The sequence below is a fragment of the Acanthochromis polyacanthus genome, chromosome 8 (assembly GCF_021347895.1).
Source record: "Acanthochromis polyacanthus isolate Apoly-LR-REF ecotype Palm Island chromosome 8, KAUST_Apoly_ChrSc, whole genome shotgun sequence".
Classification (NCBI taxonomy): Eukaryota; Metazoa; Chordata; class Actinopteri; family Pomacentridae; genus Acanthochromis; species Acanthochromis polyacanthus.
The window spans coordinates 37,482,389-37,500,838 of NC_067120.1; the positions used below are offsets into that span (position 1 = coordinate 37,482,389).

Sequence of the window (18,450 nt, forward strand, 5' to 3'; positions counted from 1 at the left end):
AACCTGTGATCTATCAGCTGCAGTGAAACGGACCAAACAGGCATCACCGACTAAATACATATACACGCGTGGACAAAATTGTTGGTACCCCTCAGTTAAAGAAGGAAAAACCCACAATTCTCACTGAAATCACTTGAAACTCACAAAAGTAACAATAAATAAAAATTTATTGAAAATTAAATAATCAAAATCAGACATCACTTTTGAATTGTTGATTAACATAATTATTTAAAAAAACAAACTAATGAAATAGGGCTGGACAAAAATGATGGTACCCATAACTTAATATTTTGTTGCACAACCTTTTGAGGCAATCACTGCAATTAAACGATTTCTGTATTTGTCAATGAGCGTTCTGCAGCTGTCAACAGGTATTTTGGCCCACTCCTCATGAGCAAACAGCTCCAGTTGTCTCAGGTTTGATGGGTGTCTTCTCCAAATGGCATGTTTCAGCTCCTTCCACATATGTTCAATGGGATTCAGATCTGGGCTCATAGAAGGCCACTTTAGAATAGTCCAACGCTTTTCTCTCAGCCATTCTTGGGTGTTTTTGGCTGTGTGTTTTGGATCGTTGTCCTGTTGGAAGACCCATGACCTGCGACTGAGACCAAGCTTTCTGACACTAGGCAGCACATTTCTCTCCAGAATGCCTTGATAGTCTTCAGATTTCATCGTACCTTGCACACTTTCAAGACACCCTGTGCCAGATGCAGCAAAGCAGCCCCAAAACATTACTGAGCCTCCTCCATGTTTCACCGTAGGGACAGTGTTCTTTTCTTCGTATGCTTGGTTTTTGAGTCTATGAACATAGAGTTGATGTGCCTTACCAAAAAGCTCCAGTTTGGTCTCATCTGTCCAAAGGACATTCTCCCAGAAGCTTTGTGGCTTGTCAACATGCATTTTTGCAAATTCCAGTCTGGCTTTTTTATGAGTTTTTTTCAGCAGTGGTGTCCTCCTTGGTCGTCTCCCATGAAGTCCACTTTGGCTCAAACAACGACGAATGGTGCGATCTGACACTGATGTACCTTGGCCTTGGAGTTCACCTTTAATTTCTTTGGAGGTTGCTCTGGGCTCTTTGGATACAATTCCAACGATCCGTCTCTTCAATTTGTCATCAATTTTCCTCTTGCGGCCACGTCCAGGGAGGTTGGCTACTGTCCCGTGGGTCTTGAACTTCTGAATAATATGAGCCACTGTTGTCACAGGAACTTCAAGCTGTTTAGAGATGGTCTTAAAGCCTTTACCTTTAAGATGTTTGTCTATAACTTTTTTTCGGATGTCCTGGGACAATTCTCTCCTTCGCTTTCTGTTGTCCATGTTCAGTGTGGTACACACCTTTTCACCAAACAGCAGGGTGACTACTTGTCTCCCTTTAAATAGGCAGACTGACTGATTATGAGTTTGGAAACACCTGTGATGTCAATTAAATGACACACCTGAGTTAATCATGTCACTCTGGTCAAATAGTTTTCAATCTTTTATAGAGGTACCATCATTTTTGTCCAGGCCTGTTTCATTAGTTTGTTTTTTTAAATAATTATGTTAATCAACAATTCAAAAGTAATGGCTGTTTTTGATTATTTAATTTTCAATAAATTTGTATTTATTGTTACTTTTGTGAGTTTCAAGTGATTTCAGTGAGAATTGTGGGTTTTTCCTTCTTTAACTGAGGGGTACCAACAATTTTGTCCACGTGTGTAGGTTCCCATGGCAACGCGATGCATACAGTGTGCGATACTGTAATTAAAAGGCTTCACTCAGTGGTTTTAGTAGCATAAAGCTCGACAGGTCTGCAGATAAAACATTGTGGCTCAGCTGAGAATCCGTATCGCTCATAAATATTCACCGGGAAGTGTTTAGTTTAAAAGGAGACTCGATTTAAATCAGAAACTCTGAACAGGTGAGCTCCACATCATCAGTTACCATGGAGATCTAGGAGCTTTCTCATGCGTCGCTGACCCGCTGATCTCAGCAGTATGAAGGTGGACTGACTCTCCTCATCCTCCTCCTCCTCCTCCTCCTCCTCCTCCTCCTCCTCCAGGTTCACATCCTGATGGGTTCCTGCTACAAGACCAAGAAGTTCCTCCTGAGTCTGGCTGAGAACAAGCTGGGCCCCTGCATGCTGCTGGCCCTGAGGGGGAACCAGACCATGGTGGAGGTGAGCCTTTAACCCGGCTACGTGACAAACACTCTTATTTTACCACACGGTAGCTTCATGGATGGATTATAAAGCAACACAAAGACAGACACCCAGCACAACAACAAACGTAGTGCATGTTTATTAGATGTTTACTTTGTTTTTGTAGCTGTTTTGTGGCGCTTCTTGGCTGTTTTACGTCCTTTCTTGGTTGCTTGTTTATATTTTGTTTCTCATTTTGATAGTTTAGCATGACTTTGTGTTTGTTTTGCATCACTGAAGTGTTTGTTTCTGATCATTTTGCATCCGTCTGCCATGCTGCCTTATGTCCTTTTGTGGTGGTTTCGCATCACTTGATGTTCAACATTTTGATCATTTTGCATTTTTGTGGTCCTTCCCGTTTGCTTTGAGTCCTTTCTCAGGCGTTTGTTTGTAGTTCATGTCTCATTTTGACAGTTTAACATCATTTTATGGTTGTTTTCAGTTGGTGGTCATACAGTGTTTGTTTTTGGCCGTTTTGCGTCACTTTACAGTGGTTTTGCACCAGTGTCTTGCTTTTGTGACTCTTCTCGTTGGATTCAGATCCTCTCTCAGTTGTTTGTTTACATTTTTGTCATTTTGATAATTTAGCATCACTTTCTGGTCATATAATGTCTCATTTTGTGCGTCTTCGAGGTCATTTTGCTTCAGTGATTTGTTATTTTATGTGCATTTTGGTCGTTTAAATCCTGTAGCCACAGTTTTAAACCATTTTGCAGTCGTTTTATTTTGGTAAACGGTAAACTCGGATTACTTTTGTCGTCCTGCGGTGTCTCGTCGTCTTAGTAACGGCTTTATATGCCTGTTTTCTCTCTTTGTGGCTGTTTTGCGTCTTTTTTTCTGGGATGTTTCTCAGGTGATGACCAGGTTGTTCAGTTTATTTATGTGGATCCATTTGGTCTCACATTTTTAAAGCAGTTTATCTTCAACAACGACTGCAAATACACCTGCATTTAGGTGAAACTTCATCAACCACATTACTGTAACCTCTTATGTTGCCATATAAATTCACAAGTTTAAAGGGAAGACACTCGGTTTTCAGTCGGGGATTTGTACCTTTTTAACCCCCGTGTCGTCCTGCGGGTCAAACTGATCCGTTTTAAAGTTTGAAAATGTGGGGAAAAAAATACTTTCACAGTGAAACTTCTGATGTCCACATTTTCAACATTTTTGGGATTTTTTTTAAACATTTTTTGGTGGAAAAAAAATAAATGTTAAAAATGTTAAAAATTTCGCTGGATTTTGGTTGATTTTTGTGAGTGTTCTTAAAGAAAATATTAAAAGTGGAATCACTTTAGATATTTTTAGGATTTTTTGGAAGATTTTTATTTAATTTTTTTATTTATTTATTGCCAAATTTGGGGATTTTTTAAATAAAACTTTTAAGGGAAAGCTCTAAGGAATTTTCTTCCTAAAGGTTTTACAAATTTTATAAATTTGGGGAATTTTTTAAAATAAAACTTTTAAGAGAAACCTTTAAGGAATTTTCTTCCTAAAGATTTACAAATTTTAAAATTTGGGGAATTTTTTAAAATAAAACTTTTAAGGGAAACCTTTCAGGAATTTTCTTCCTAAAGATTTACAAATTTTATAATTTGGGGAATTTTTTAAAATAAAACTTTTAAGGGAAACCTTTCAGGAATTTTCTTCCTAAAGGTTTTACAAATTTTATAATTTGGGGATTTTTTAAAATAAAACTTTAAGAGAAACCTTTCAGGAATTTTCTTCCTAAAGGTTTACAAATTTTATAATTTGGGGAATTTTTTAAAATAAAACTTTTAAGGGAAACCTTTCAGGAATTTTCTTCCTAAAGGTTTTACAAATTTTATAATTTGGGGATTTTTTAAAATAAAACTTTTAAGAGAAACCTTTCAGGAATTTTCTTCCTAAAGGTTTACAAATTTTATAATTTGGGGAATTTTTTAAAATAAAACTTTTAAGAGAAACCTTTCAGGAATTTTCTTCCTAAAGATTTACAAATTTTATAATTTGGGGAATTTTTTTAAAATAAAACTTTTAAGAGAAACCTTTCAGGAATTTTCTTCCTAAAGGTTTACAAATTTTATAATTTGGGGAATTTTTTAAAATAAAACTTTTAAGAGAAACCTTTCAGGAATTTTCTTCCTAAAGGTTTTACAAATTTTATAATTTGGGGAATTTTTTAAAATAAAACTTTTAAGAGAAACCTTTCAGGAATTTTCTTCCTAAAGATTTACAAATTTTATAAATTTGGGGAATTTTTTAAAATAAAACTTTTAAGGGAAACCTTTCATGAATTTTCTTCCAAAAGATTTACAAATTTTATAATTTGGGGAATTTTTTAAAATAAAACTTTTAAGAGAAACCTTTCAGGAATTTTCTTCCTAAAGGTTTACAAATTTTATAATTTGGGGAATTTTTTAAAATAAAACTTTTAAGAGAAACCTTTCAGGAATTTTCTTCCTAAAGGTTTACAAATTTTATAATTTGGGGAATTTTTTAAAATAAAACTTTTAAGAGAAACCTTTCAGGAATTTTCTTCCTAAAGGTTTACAAATTTTATAATTTGGGGAATTTTTTAAAATAAAACTTTTAAGAGAAACCTTTCAGGAATTTTCTTCCTAAAGATTTACAAATTTTATAATTTGGGGAATTTTTTAAAATAAAACTTTTAAGGGAAACCTTTCAGGAATTTTCTTCCTAAAGATTTACAAATTTTATAATTTGGGGAATTTTTTAAAATAAAACTTTTAAGGGAAACCTTTCAGGAATTTTCTTCCTAAAGGTTTTACAAATTTTATAAATTTGGGGAATTTTTTGCTGAATTTCTGGATTTTTTTCAGACAAAGAAACAACATTTTTTGGTGCCTAAATGAGGACAACAGAAGGGTTAAGCTTCAAGAACAAAGATACTGCAGTCTGTAGTGACGCGTTGGTAAAAAGAAAAAACGTGCAGCTGTAACGGTGCGTGTTGTTTCCGTGTGCGTGCAGATCCTGTGTCTGATGCTGGAGTACAACATCATCGAGAACAAAGACACCCAGCTGCAGATCATCTCCACCCTGGAGAGCACCCAGGTGGGCCTTCGCATGTACGAGCAGCTCTGCGACCGGCAGCGAGAGCTCAAAGAACTGGTGAGTCCTGCAGCAGCATCCTGTGCTTCTACGGTGGAGGACTGAAGGCAGAAAAATCACGTCACCACCTCCTCAAAACAAACAGATCCTTGTTCTGTCAGTCAGGCGTGTGACCTACTTGCAGCTAATTTTCAATCCGGCACGCTGGTGACATCCGAGGTTCAGACTCGAGCGCAAAAAGAGGAAGAAATTAGAACAGCTTGGTCAGTTATATCTGATACCTGAGCTCCTCCGATCCACAGTTCCAACTTAAGCTATTTTTTGACAGATTTAGGGTTTAATTTTTCCTCTTTACTGAACTCAAACAGATCATTTAAAATATTTAGATATTACAGAAGATATTTACAGAACCTTTTTTTTTGCAAATGACAGGCGGATTCTAAAGATTTTATTCGTTGAACTGGAGGTAAAGTCTTTTATGTGGTTTTAATATCAGTGGGTTTGTGAATTGATGCTCCCAGAACCATTTTAAGACCTGAATTTTATTCAGAAGTCTCTAAAGGGAAGCAAACAGCAGCAGAAAGGAGACAGATCAGTGCTATTTACTGCCATCACGGCTTCAAGCAGCCTGTAACTTCACCTGGTTTATTGCTGTAATTTTGTTCTTTCCCATTAAAAGATAATTCCAATAGTTTTAGCCACTGGGCCCCTTTTCCTGTCTTTTTGCGTCTAATCAAATAATCACAGCAAAAACGTTTACAGTCGGTCCAATTCTGAGCGAGATGCTTTATCTGACGACCGTGAAGTGGCTGCAACGTGACTCCAGACAGAATTAATGTGCTTGTTTTTTCTGATTTCCTGCCATGTTTTCATGTCCAGCTCAACAAAATGACTGCAGCTAATAACATTAACTGAGAACCTCCTTTCATAGAACAACATTTTTCCTAGAAAACGGTGCTTTGGTGTTAAGATTTCCTCTCTTACTTGACTGATAGTAAACGCCCTTGTTGAACTGAGCGCTGTTCAAAAGGCTCGCATCATTAAGACTCGGAAACTCGGTTAAAAAAAGAGAAAAAATCCTTTAAACGTGTCTCTATGGGTCAACTTAGAGGAAAAAATGACAAAAATGAGACACAAAATGACAAAAATGAGACAGGATGACAAAAAATGAGAAAACAATACACAAATAAAAAGGAGACAGGATGACAAAAAATGAGAAAACGATACAAAAAATGACAAAAATTAGACAAGATGACAAAATTTGCACACAAAATGATCAAAAGGAGACAGAAAATTACAAAAAGGCGACAAAATGAGACACGAAATGAGAAAAATGAGACAGGATGACAAAAACGAGATACAAAATGTCAAAAACAAGACAAAATGAGAAAAACAAGACACAAGATGACAAAATTTACACACAAAATGCCAAAAATGAGACACAAAGTGAGAAAAACTAGACAAAATGACAAAAATTACAGACAAAATGACAAAAATGAGACACAAAATGTCGAAAACGAGACGCAAAATGACAAAAATAAAACACAAAATGTCAAAAACGATACAGAAAATGAGAAAAAGGAGTAACAAAAAATGACAAAAACGGGGCAAAATGAGAAAATAGGAGACACAAGATTCCAAAAATGAAACACAAAATGACAAAAATGAGAGATAAAATGGCAAAAACAAGACAAATGAGAAAAACTAGACACAAAATGACAAATTTACACGTAATGCCAAAAACGAGACACAAGATGACAAACTCTGAATGTAGAGGTTTAGTTTGTCGCCGCTTTCAACAAAAAGCAGATTTATACGTGAATAATTTCAAATGTTTCACTGATTGTAACCTCAGAAGTGAATCTCTGTTGGAGCAGCATTCGAGGAAAACACACCAGAAGTGTCCGGTTCAGCGTTACGTGGCTCTGAACATTCGTCTGCAGCCACATCTTTACAGGCTAATTCCTGTTTGTCGCACACTTCTCAGTAAAATGCGACAGCGGAGGGTTAAAATTCTTGGAATGCTGAAGCCGTTAAGATCAGAATGAAACGAGGTCACCCTTCCTGTGACGTCTCACCCTGGAAACATACGGTCAGTTAAAAAAAAAAAAGAGGCTTCATGAGGCTGAAATACTGAGAAAAACTTTAAGCAACAACTTCCTGGAACCTCCTCCTGTGTTACCCATAAATTTGATGACAATTGTAGTTTTTCAAAGTTTAAATACGCACAAGCTCTAAATTTAGATTTCCTCACAGTTTATGACTTCACTGAGTCACAGCTGCTTGTTATTAAATTAATATTAACAGTTTTCCAGCTGTAGCTTCTCTGCATTTATCTACTTAATAGCAGCTGTAATTATCCAACAATATACTTTAATTGACCCCATATAATGATGATAATAATGATAAAATACGTGGTGAGTAGGGGACTGTAAAAGGAAAGGAAAGCTGTAAAGGTAGAGTGTCTTCATTATTAACCCTAAACTGACACCTGAGGAGGTTTTATTTTTAAAATCGATGCTTTTTTAGGTTGGATTGAGCAAAATAATCGAGTTTCTAACGCTCAATCACACTTATTAAGTCTGAGGAGCTTAAATTTACTGTTTATTTATTATAGTTTGGGTCAGAGAGGAAACGAATGTTGGTTTAGTTTCAGTCTGCATCAAAAAACTTCTGATTTTCTACACAAATTTCCTTCATTTTGAATGTGGTTTTACAGTGATGCCTGTTGGTGCAACTTAAATTATATAATTAATTGTCAATTAAGGCAGAAAAAAGTGGATATGCAGATTAATAAATGAAAAATGGATCAATTTAAAGACAAATCTGCAAATTTTGCCAAATTAAATGCCAGGTTTAGCTACAAAACGTAGATTTTTGTCGTATGTGTTGGTAAATTCCACATTTTGAACTTCTTCTTGGTGTCTCCTCTGCTGTTTATGACTTCTATTGAGACATTTAATGTTTATATTCAGTGTTTCTTCATTTTAGATGCTGAAATTAAATTATTAATGAGACAATAAATAAAAACACAGGTTTGTGCGTCCACCAGATGTTACGCCTAAACGTGGCTGTAATCAGATTACTGGGTGTTTTTTGTTTTTTTTACATTTGCTGTTATAACATTTATTATCTGAGTCACAGAAGATAATCTGAGGCCCATTTTCTCTAATTTGAGCTGACTAATGATTGGTTTATCAGCTGTTGTTCTATTTGTCTCATTAGATTGCTGTAACTGTAAACAGAGCTGTAAAATGAGGTTAGCAGGTTGTTGGTCCTCAGTGAGCCTGAAGCTGCTCTCAAACACCACCTACTGTCAGGAAACGTTCCTGCAGGGCCTTCAGCTCAGACGCCATCTTTATTTCTGTCCCTTTGTCTCCTCAGCAAAGAAAAGGAGGCCCGACACGACTCACTCTGCCCTCCAAGTCCACGGTGAGCCCACAGCTGACACTTTTTGCCCCAATAACCCGGAAATAAAGCTCAGTCTGACTCTTTCTACCTCCTCCCTCCACAGGATGCCGACCTGGCCCGCCTGCTGAGCTCAGGTTCTTTCGGGAACCTGGAGAACCTGAGCCTGGCCTTCACCAACGTCACCAGTGCCTGTGCTGAGCAGCTCATCAAGCTGCCTTCACTCAAACAGCTCAACCTCTGGTCCACACAGGTAAACATCTGCACACAAACAAACAAGCAGCAGCTGGAAACGACACGTCTGACCTGTGGACTTCTGTTTCTCTGCAGTTTGGAGATGCAGGCCTGAGGTTGTTATCTGAGCATCTGGCCTGTCTTCAGGTCCTCAACCTGTGTGAGACTCCGGTCACCGATGCCGGGCTGCTGGCTCTCAGTTGTAAGTAAATAGAACAGTAAAACTAAAGGGCTGCGGTGAACCAGAGAGACTCTTAGTGGACTGAAATCACACCGACTCTCTAAAAACAACAACATGAAACAAGAAAAAATATTCCAAAACATTGAAAAATGACCAAAAAGAGACTAAACAACCATAAAGAGACTTAAAATGACCACAAAATTACTAAAACAGACACATTAGGACGCATAAAGACTTAAAAAAAAGCCCTTCTAGGGACGGACTTTGCAAATTAGCTCTGGCTATAAAATGTCATAATGTTATACATGTTTATTGTATACACTGGTCCCTATTAAATAAACAATAAATAAATAAAAAAAACACACAAGAGACTTGAAGGACCAAAAAGAGACTCAAAATAACCAGAAATGGGCTAAACAACCATGAAGAAGCTGTACAATCACCTAAAAAATGACGTGGCATGATCAAAAGGAGACAAATTCTAACACAAGGATTTAAAACAGCCACAGAGAGTAAATATGACCCCACAGAGACACAGAGGAGACCACAAAATGACCACAGGAAGATCTGAAAGGAGCAAAAAGAGGCTCAAAATGACCGAAAAGAGACTAAACAACCGCAGAGAGACTAGAAATGACCACAAAATGAATTGGCATAATCAAAAAAAGACACATTAGGACACATAAAGATTTTGAAAGGCCACAAAGAGACCTTGAAGGACCAAGAAGAGACTCCAAAACGGACCAAAGAGTGACTTAAAAGTGACAACCAAGAGACTAAAAATGACCACAAAATTACTTGACGTGATCAAAAGGAGACTCAAGATGACCACATAAACGCTTAAACAGCCACAAAGACAGTAAATATGACCTCAAGAGACCTTAAAGGACCAAGAAGAGACTTAAATGACCAAAAAAAGACTTAAAGTGACAACCAAGAGACTAAAAATTAGCCTAAAATTACTTGACATGATCAAAAGGAGACACTTTAGGACACATAAAGACTTGGAACAGCCACAGAAAGATTAAATATGACCACAAAGGACCAAGAAGAGACTCAAAATGACCAAAAAAGACTTAAAGTGACAACCAAGAGACTAAAAATGACCACAAAATTACTTGACATGATCAAAAGGAGACTCAAGATGACCACATAAACGCTTAAAACAGCCACAAAGAGAGTAAATATGACCTCAAAGAGACCTTAAAGGACCAAGAAGAGACTCAAAATGACCAAAAAAATACTTAAAGTGACAACCAAGAGACAAAAATTAGCCTAAAATTACTTGATATGATCAAAAGGAGACTCTTTAGGACACAAAAAGACTTAAAACAGCCATAAAGAGATTAAATAGACCTCAATATGGCCACAAAGAGACCTTAAAGGACCAAAAAGAGACGTAAAATGACCACCAAGAGACTAAAACTTACCCTAAAAATTACCTGACACGATCAAAAGGAGACTCAGGATGATCAGAGTTTTAAAACAGCCACAAAGAGAGTAAATATGATCTCAAATAGATTTTAAGAAGACCACAAAGAGACTGAACCATCCTACTGAGCATTAATAAGTCAGACCCAGCAGCTTCCATCAGAGTGGACCTGCTCAAAGGTGTAAAACACGCCACAAACGATGGATTAATCCTGCCAAGCTGTTCTTTGTCAAACTAAACAGCCAACCCATCGATCATAAATCACAGTGTTCCACAGAAAGTCTCTCTCTGACACACAGACTGTGTTTAATATGACTTGTTGACCGTGTTGTGGTCGGTTGTGTAAATGTTGACTGTAACGTGTGTCTGTTTCAGCCATGAAGAGTCTCTGCAGTCTGAACATGAACAGCACCAAACTGACCGCCGACACATACGAGGACCTCAAGGTAGAAACACCCGCTGATTATCAGAGTGGAAGGAAGTCCGCTGTTCTCTCATCTTCTGCTAACGTAGCCGTTTTAAGAGTAAAGTCCTCATGGGGCTAAGTAATGTGGGGAAGACGTGTAGATTTAACAGATTCTGCCATTTGTAGTGAGATATTTTAATATTTTGACATGTGTCTTTTAACCCTCGTGTCGTCCTGCAGGTCTAACTGACCCGTTTTAAAGTTTGAAAATGTGGAGAAAAAAAATCTATTTTCACAGTGAAACCTCTGACGTCCACATTTTCAACATTTTTGGGAAATTTTTGATCATTTTTTGGTGCAAAAAGAAATGTTAAAAATATTTCTTAAGAACATTCACAAAAAAATCAAACAAAGTCCAGCGAATTTTGCTGGATTTTGGTTGATTTTTATGTGAATTTTCTTTAAAGAAAATATTAAAAGTTTTACTGATAAAGAAGTAATCATTTTAGATATTTGTAGGATTTTTTTGGAAGATTTTTACTCATTTTTGGAAAATATTTACAAGAATATTCTTGCCAAATTTGGGGTATTTTTTAGAATATACTTCATTTACCGGCACCAAAAAAATATTGTTTTCTTGTCTGAAAAACATCCAGAAATTTCTAAAAATTTGCAAAACTTTCAGGAAGAAAATTCCAACAATTCCTTAAAAGTTTCCCGAAAAGTTTTATTTAAAAAAAAATCCCCCAAATTTGGCAAGAAAATTCTTCTAAATATTTTCAAAAAATGAATAAAAATCTTGCAAAAAAAATCTAAAAATATCTGAAGTGATTCCATATATATCAGTAAAGCTTCTAATATTTTTATTCGTGTCGTCCTGCAGGTCAAATTGACCTGTTTTAAAGTTTGAAAATGTGAAAAAAAAAAAAAAAAATTCACAGTGAAACTTCTGATGTTCACATTTTCAACATTTGGGGAAATTTTGAACATTTTTTTGGTGCAAAAAAAGAAATGTTAAAGATGCTCCTTTAAAAAAAATTCACAAAAAATGTTTTTTGTGAATGTTCTTAAAGAAAATATCAACAACTTTTACTGATATAAATGTAGTCACTTTAGATATTTTTAGTATTTTTTGGAAGATTTTTACTCATTTTTTTGAAAATATTTACAAGAATTTTCTTGTCAAATTTTGGGAGATTTTTTAAAATCAAACTTTTAAGGAATTATTAGAATTTTCTTCCTGAAGGTTTGCAAATTTTCAGAAATTGGGGAATTTTTTGCCGAATTTTTGGATTTTTTTTCAGACAAGTAAACAGTATTTTTTTGGTGCCTGTAAATGAGGACAATGGGAAGGTTAAATTGTCTGTAATCCACCAGATGAAGCAGGAGCGGTTAAATTAAACGTTTCCTAACTGTTGTTTCTGTTTCTCTTCAGGCCAAACTGCCAACCTGAAGGACGGGGACGTTCGGTACACGGAGGCCTGGTGATCCGCCGTCCTCCCTCATCTTCATACGTGGCCAGACACACACACACACACACACACACACACACACACACACACACACACACACACACACACACACGACAACCATCTCCACCGATCTTTGAACCAGGAGGACGTCCGACACGCTGGAGGAGGAGGAGGAGGAGCCTTCATCAGCTTCATCCATGTCACTTTGTGGACCTCGTGGCTCCCTGTAGTTCTGTCTGGCCGACGCTCGGACTTGGTTTCACTGAGAACACCAGAGGACATTCAGGACGCCCGTCTCTCTGCGTCTGTCCTCTGCCGATCTTTCACACCCGGCCTCCCTCGGCGCTCCTCCTGAACCTCCTGGACCTCCTGAATCGATCCCGTCCCTCCAGCAGCAGCTCACATTCCGGTTCTGATCCGATCCTCCATGTAGCTCCGAGTCGAACTGTCCAAGTCCTCGCTCCGCCTCTCCGTCTCTCTCTGCCGTCAGATTCGAGTCTTTCATTGGGAAAAATGAGGTGCTACCTCAGAGAAAAGAAGACTGTGCCTACTCCTCGTATACGACACACACAAACACAAGGAAACGCTTTTTATCAACTTGAATTAACATATTTTTCCAGACATCTGTGCTTTCATATATTGTGTGTTTCTATATGTGTGAGAAAAAACAGACCAGGCCCCAGTGACGACGCTTCAGGAGCTCTGCAGGAAAGTCGACCCGCTGCCCTTCTCGTCTGCTTCGGTGTACATACTGACGCCCCCCGTGCTGTTTAACAGACCGTTGTGTAGCAGTAGCCCGGGTGGTCTGGGACTGCCTCATATTTATACGCTGTGTCTCTGAACCTCCTGGATTTTGCCCCGAGTCCTTCTGTTCTGGGTCGAGGGCGGCCGCTCGTGGACCCGTGGAGAGGAGACGCATCACCAGCTGAGAGTTGTATATTTTCATATCCTCCGCTATTTTTCTGGGACGATGACGGAGAAAGACGCTCGCCAAACATCTTCTGTTCTGTTTGGGCCCCCGCCCTGTGGACAAACGCCGTCCGGTCCCGTTTGAAGGTCGCAGTGCCTCTTGGTGGACGAGCTGCTGATTTCTACCGCCCGTTTCAACCGTCCTGCTGTATTTATACGACGCCCATGACGCACGGGGGACGTTTGTGGGCCTCGTCGCAGGATGGGACTGAATTATTGTACATAAAGCGATCACATAAGGGACATTGGAAGCCTCTGATTGGCCCGCCGTCTTACATTCCCTCGAAATGTCGCCTGTTTGTTGTGTTTCATACGATGTGGAAACTAACCGCCCTGACACACTGCATCTCTGTCCAACGTGTGGGTTCGGGTGGATTTGTCTTTTTAAATGGAACAAAAAAAAGATAAAAGAAAAAAAAGGAGAAACAACTGCATCCATCCGTTTTATTTATTGGACTGCAGAATGCTGTTTGCCGGATCAGAGGACAGGACGCCGTCCGCCACCAGGCGCTTCGTTCTATTTATTGGGTGCCATGACAGCTTTGTGTTGGGGCCTGTCGGTTTGTGTTGGGCCGTCACGTTGGGGTCTAGCGTTTAGGACATCGTGCTCTTTCATATCCTGTATGATGTACATACCAGTGTATATAGTCCGTCTTCTACCTTCCTCTCTTTTTCAATCCTCCCCTCTTCCTCTTCTTCTTCATCCTCCTCTCGGCCTCCTCTTATCGGCAGGCTGCTGTTGCCTTCATCTTAACGTGTGTGTGGTGTTTTGTTTATTTTTTTTCACACAAAGTGCACTGTAATCTAAAAAAATGTTTTCAACGCATCTTATCTTTTAAGTTTCTTCGTTTTGATCACTTTAATCATTTGTTCTCGGTTTTTTTATTTTGCACGTACGTGTCGCTGCGTCGTCTGATGTTTTTTGTTTTTGTAATTTTTGTTTTATAAAATATGATAAAGGGTTCGATCACTATCTCACCGCAGACTGAAACGGAGGGATCCTACCGACTGTTTCTGAGTGGATCTACTCGTGGGATTGAGAAACGTTTTTCTAAAAAATAAAGCCAATAAGACTGTTGGCACTTTTTTGGACTGAAGCTGAGATTTATTCATTTAAATGAGGGCCATTTTTATATTGAAAAGGTGGAAATATTTGTTTGGTTGAGAAATGTTCTTGGGATAATCATGTCGGAGGTGGACCACGCGACCGGCCGTCATGGTTCTGAATAAAGTTGGTGGTTCCACACGTCAGCCAGCGGATCATTCAGCTGACTTTACTGTAGCGTCATTTGATCCCTGATGTGTTTTTAAAGTGTGAATGGGTTCAAGGAGCAGTTTGGGAAATGCACTTTCTCGCTTTTTTTTTATTCAAAAAAAAGGGAGTTTAGAGGACAAAGACTGATACAGAATCATTTGAATTCATGTAACGTGAAGCTGCAGCCCAGCAGCCGGTTAGCTTGAAAACCGCTAAAAAAGCAACAAAATGCTTCTTCCTGCAGCTTTAAAACTCACCGAGTCACATATGAAGTCTCTTTTAGGAAAAACTAAGTAAAAAAGTTGGTCGGCAAACTCACAATAAATAGTTTCCATCTAAGTTATAACAAAAAAATCAAAGAAAATGTAGCTACAGAGAATGCGAAATGAATGCCTGTTTCTATCCACTGCTGTTGAACTAAACAGCAGGTGGAGCTAAATTACAAGTCGGTGCCACTAAAATAGAAAACAAGCAACTGAGACGGCTTCCAGACTGATAAACTCAGCAACAAGACTGAATCTGATTTTACTGTTAGTTTCTTTTATTAATGTGACAAAAGTTACAATTTTCTCATCACTAGAAGTAAATATTTGGGGTAAAATTTCAATTTTTCAGTTCAATATTTACCAAAGAAACACATTTAAACATAAAATGACAGTTAAAACATGAGACACCATTAAAAGGGCTCACATATCTGACATTTTTGTCTCCAAATGCCATTAAAGTCTCAAGTATGTAATCATTTATTAACTAATCCTGTCATTTTGGTTTATTTTTATGTGAAATGTTATTAAAAGAAATTATTAGAAGTTTTACTGATATATGTGTAATCACTTTAGATATTTTAGGATTTTTTTTGGAAGATTTTTACTCATTTTTAAAAAATATTTACAAGAATTTTCTTGCCAAATTGGGGGATTTAAAAATGAAACTTTTAGGGGAAACCTTTCAGGAATTATTGGAATTTTCTTCCTGAAGGTTTTGCACATTTTCCGAAATTTGGGGGAATTTCTTTGCTGGATTTTTTGATTATTTATTTTTTCCCAGATGAAGAAACAATATTTTTTTTGGTGAATGTAAATGAGGACAACAGGAGGGTTCACTACCCATAATGCAACGCTCACTCTGTAGAAGATCGTAGTTAGACTTTTAATATCTCAAACAAGCCTCCAGAAAGTTTCAGGTTCCACTCAAAAACCCATCAGGAAGGTAAAACGGTGGCTAAGCTAACTCGCTCGCGGCTGCAGCTTCACGTTAACCCTGAGCGCTGCGTCTGAAAGCAGACTTCCCGGAGCGTTCCTGTGAGGACGGCCTGGTGGAGCTGCCAGCAGAAGGTTTCTGTCTTACTGTAGAACATGTTCAATCCTGTTGCTCACGTCTCCGTATCCTGTGGAGCTCACTGCGCTTCTCTTCCACCCTCCTCATCCGCTTCCATCATCTCTTTTTTTTTTTTTATTCTCCGCAACCTGCAAAGAGTTTCTACGTGCCCGAGTCGTGTACAGCTGTGCTCGAGTCTTATTAGTTGTTATGGAAGGAAGAGGGTCAGACGGCGTCACTGATCTGACAGACTGAAGACAAACAACAACAACAACAACAACTATTTCCCATTCCTTGTAGTAAATAAATCCTGTTTTTGGCAGCTGGAAAAGGGGCGCCCGTCATGTTTCTCTCTTTTCAGTCTTTCAGTCGCATTGATCTGCTTCTCCTGCTGGGTTATTATTATATTATGATTATTATTATTATTATTGCTGCTGCTGCTGCTGCTCTGTGGCTGTTGTAATAAAAATACAAAAGATCTTCAACAGGAAAAATAACAACTATGATGTGAAATAATTTCAATCAAGAATAAATTGTCTGTGAATATGTTTCAGATGTGTGTGCATGTCTGCTTTTTAATCTTTATATGATACTAATTATCAGTACATGTAGCTCCACTTCTTCACTGTTTACAATAATAAACCAGGAGTTTTTTTTGATGTGCATCTGAAAACCTTTACATGCTGGTAGTTCTTGCTCTGTATTATGAATCACTTTAACACACTATGACGCCTGTTATGGTCCGAGGTTTGACTGCAGGAGTCCACGAAAAACTGCAAAACAAGTCACCCGCTCACTGAGAGGCCAAAGAAACTGCATGTTCACTGCAACACAGTGACCACGGTTACATGAAGTTATTAATTTGGAATTAACTTATTCAGAGTTAAAGTTTTGTGCTTCGCGTTTACATGGAAAATTAATTCTGAATTAAGGTTTACATGGACTGCACATTTATTCACTTTAACGTTGGGGCGTTGGAAAGGATTCTGATTGGACAGGAAGTAGACGTGACGCATCCCCGTTTACCGGAAGAAAACAAACTCCATTTGCCACGGAATTTCTTTTCTCCAACAACACGGAGGAACAACTAATAAGCACGCTTTTCGCTTTGCTTTTTATTGTCGTTTTGAAACAGCAACTTGACAATGTCGCACCAGTAAGGTCGCAGAACGTGTACGTCGCTATGTGAGGAGCCAAGCATGCGCAGAATGACCGGAATTTAACTATACGTGAATAGAACGTACACAGGAATTAGTTTATTCGGAATTAACATCAGAATAAACCAGCTAGTTTATTCTGAATTAACTTTTTAATTCAGAATTAAGTGTTTACAAGGAGATTTTAAAGCAGAATTAACTTTAATTCCGCTTTAAATTGTGGGATGACTAATTTACTGATTATCAGTACTTTATTTTTTACTGACTTACTGTAATAAATCCATTTAAAAATGGCGCTACTTTGGCTCTGAACCTTTATCTAGCTGTGGTCGCTCTGTCTTCTGCAGTGATTTGATTGGTTATATGTCACAAATAAAACTACTTAACATCTGTAAACAAAACAAAAACATATCAACAAAGTTCTCTGTTAGAGTTTGTGTTCTAAGTTTAGCTCCAAGATTTTAAATACTTTCATTTACTGCAAATGAATATCTCCTCCAAATGTCTCACTCATAATCATTATCAGCCTTAAAAACCCACAAACACCCCCCTCTATACTGGACCACACTTAGTACAGTCCGGTTCCCCCTTCTATAAATCTGCTTGGACTCTTTCACTTCCTGTTTGTCAAAGTGGCCTTCTACCTGGACAGGTTTTGTTGGAGCTCATCAGCAAACATTTTGGGTAACTGCACTTTAATGTGGATGGATGACACTGAATTAGAGTCTGTTTTAATGAGACTGAGTTCAGATGTGTAGCTCTGTCATTAAATAGGAAATTATTTCCGAATTCACAGAGAAAAGTCTGAAATGTTTGCTAGGTTAGCGTCCCACATGTTCTTTGGATCAGCTAAAGCTAACTGTCTCCAACTTCTGGATCTCTGGAGTTGCTTGTTGTTCAAATATCTTGCTAGAGGTGCTGAAGCTCAGAAAGTCTGAGATGTTTGTTCAAAATCAGCTCATTGTCAAGTCTGATCTGAACTGTCCTCTTTAGTTTGAACTTTCCCTAAACTTAGGAGTTAATGACAGAGCAGCACATCCAGACTCAGTCTCATTTATGTAGAGATTAAACTTCAGTGTCATTCGTTGATGTTAAAGTGCAGTTTTTCATGTTTGTTGCTCATGCTCCTGACCAAACCAGTCCAGGTGGAAGACGATGTGAAGAGAAGCTCCAGAGGATGAATATCACACATTTTCGTGGAAATAAATGTCCTTTAATTAGACATTGTCATGCAACAGTTGGATTTCCCTTTAATGATGTTCAAATCTTTGAGTGTTTTGTTGATGTTGGTTTCTAAATGTTTTCTGACACTCGGCCCCAAACATTAAAACCTTCTACGGCTCACAAGCTGCAACAATTCACACATTATCAACTATCTTTGACTAAACTAAG

The 18,450-nt window shown here is 37.9% G+C and overlaps 2 protein-coding genes across 2 annotated transcripts in view; both read left to right on the forward strand.

The window, feature by feature from the left end:
- The window catches only part of cmip (c-Maf inducing protein), an 87,014-nt gene extending 72,756 nt beyond the window's left edge, over window positions 1-14,258 (forward strand). The window contains exons 15-21 of the mRNA XM_051952039.1: window positions 2,042-2,158; window positions 5,147-5,287; window positions 8,612-8,659; window positions 8,742-8,888; window positions 8,966-9,071; window positions 10,858-10,928; window positions 12,324-14,258. Coding sequence (XP_051807999.1) covers window positions 2,042-2,158; window positions 5,147-5,287; window positions 8,612-8,659; window positions 8,742-8,888; window positions 8,966-9,071; window positions 10,858-10,928; window positions 12,324-12,341 — 648 coding nt within the window. The 3' untranslated portion in view covers window positions 12,342-14,258. The remainder of the gene's footprint in view (window positions 1-2,041; window positions 2,159-5,146; window positions 5,288-8,611; window positions 8,660-8,741; window positions 8,889-8,965; window positions 9,072-10,857; window positions 10,929-12,323) is intronic.
- gan (gigaxonin) overlaps window positions 1-18,450 on the forward strand; it is a 182,657-nt gene that overhangs the window by 120,010 nt on the left and 44,197 nt on the right. The gene's annotated exons all lie outside the window — the stretch shown is intronic.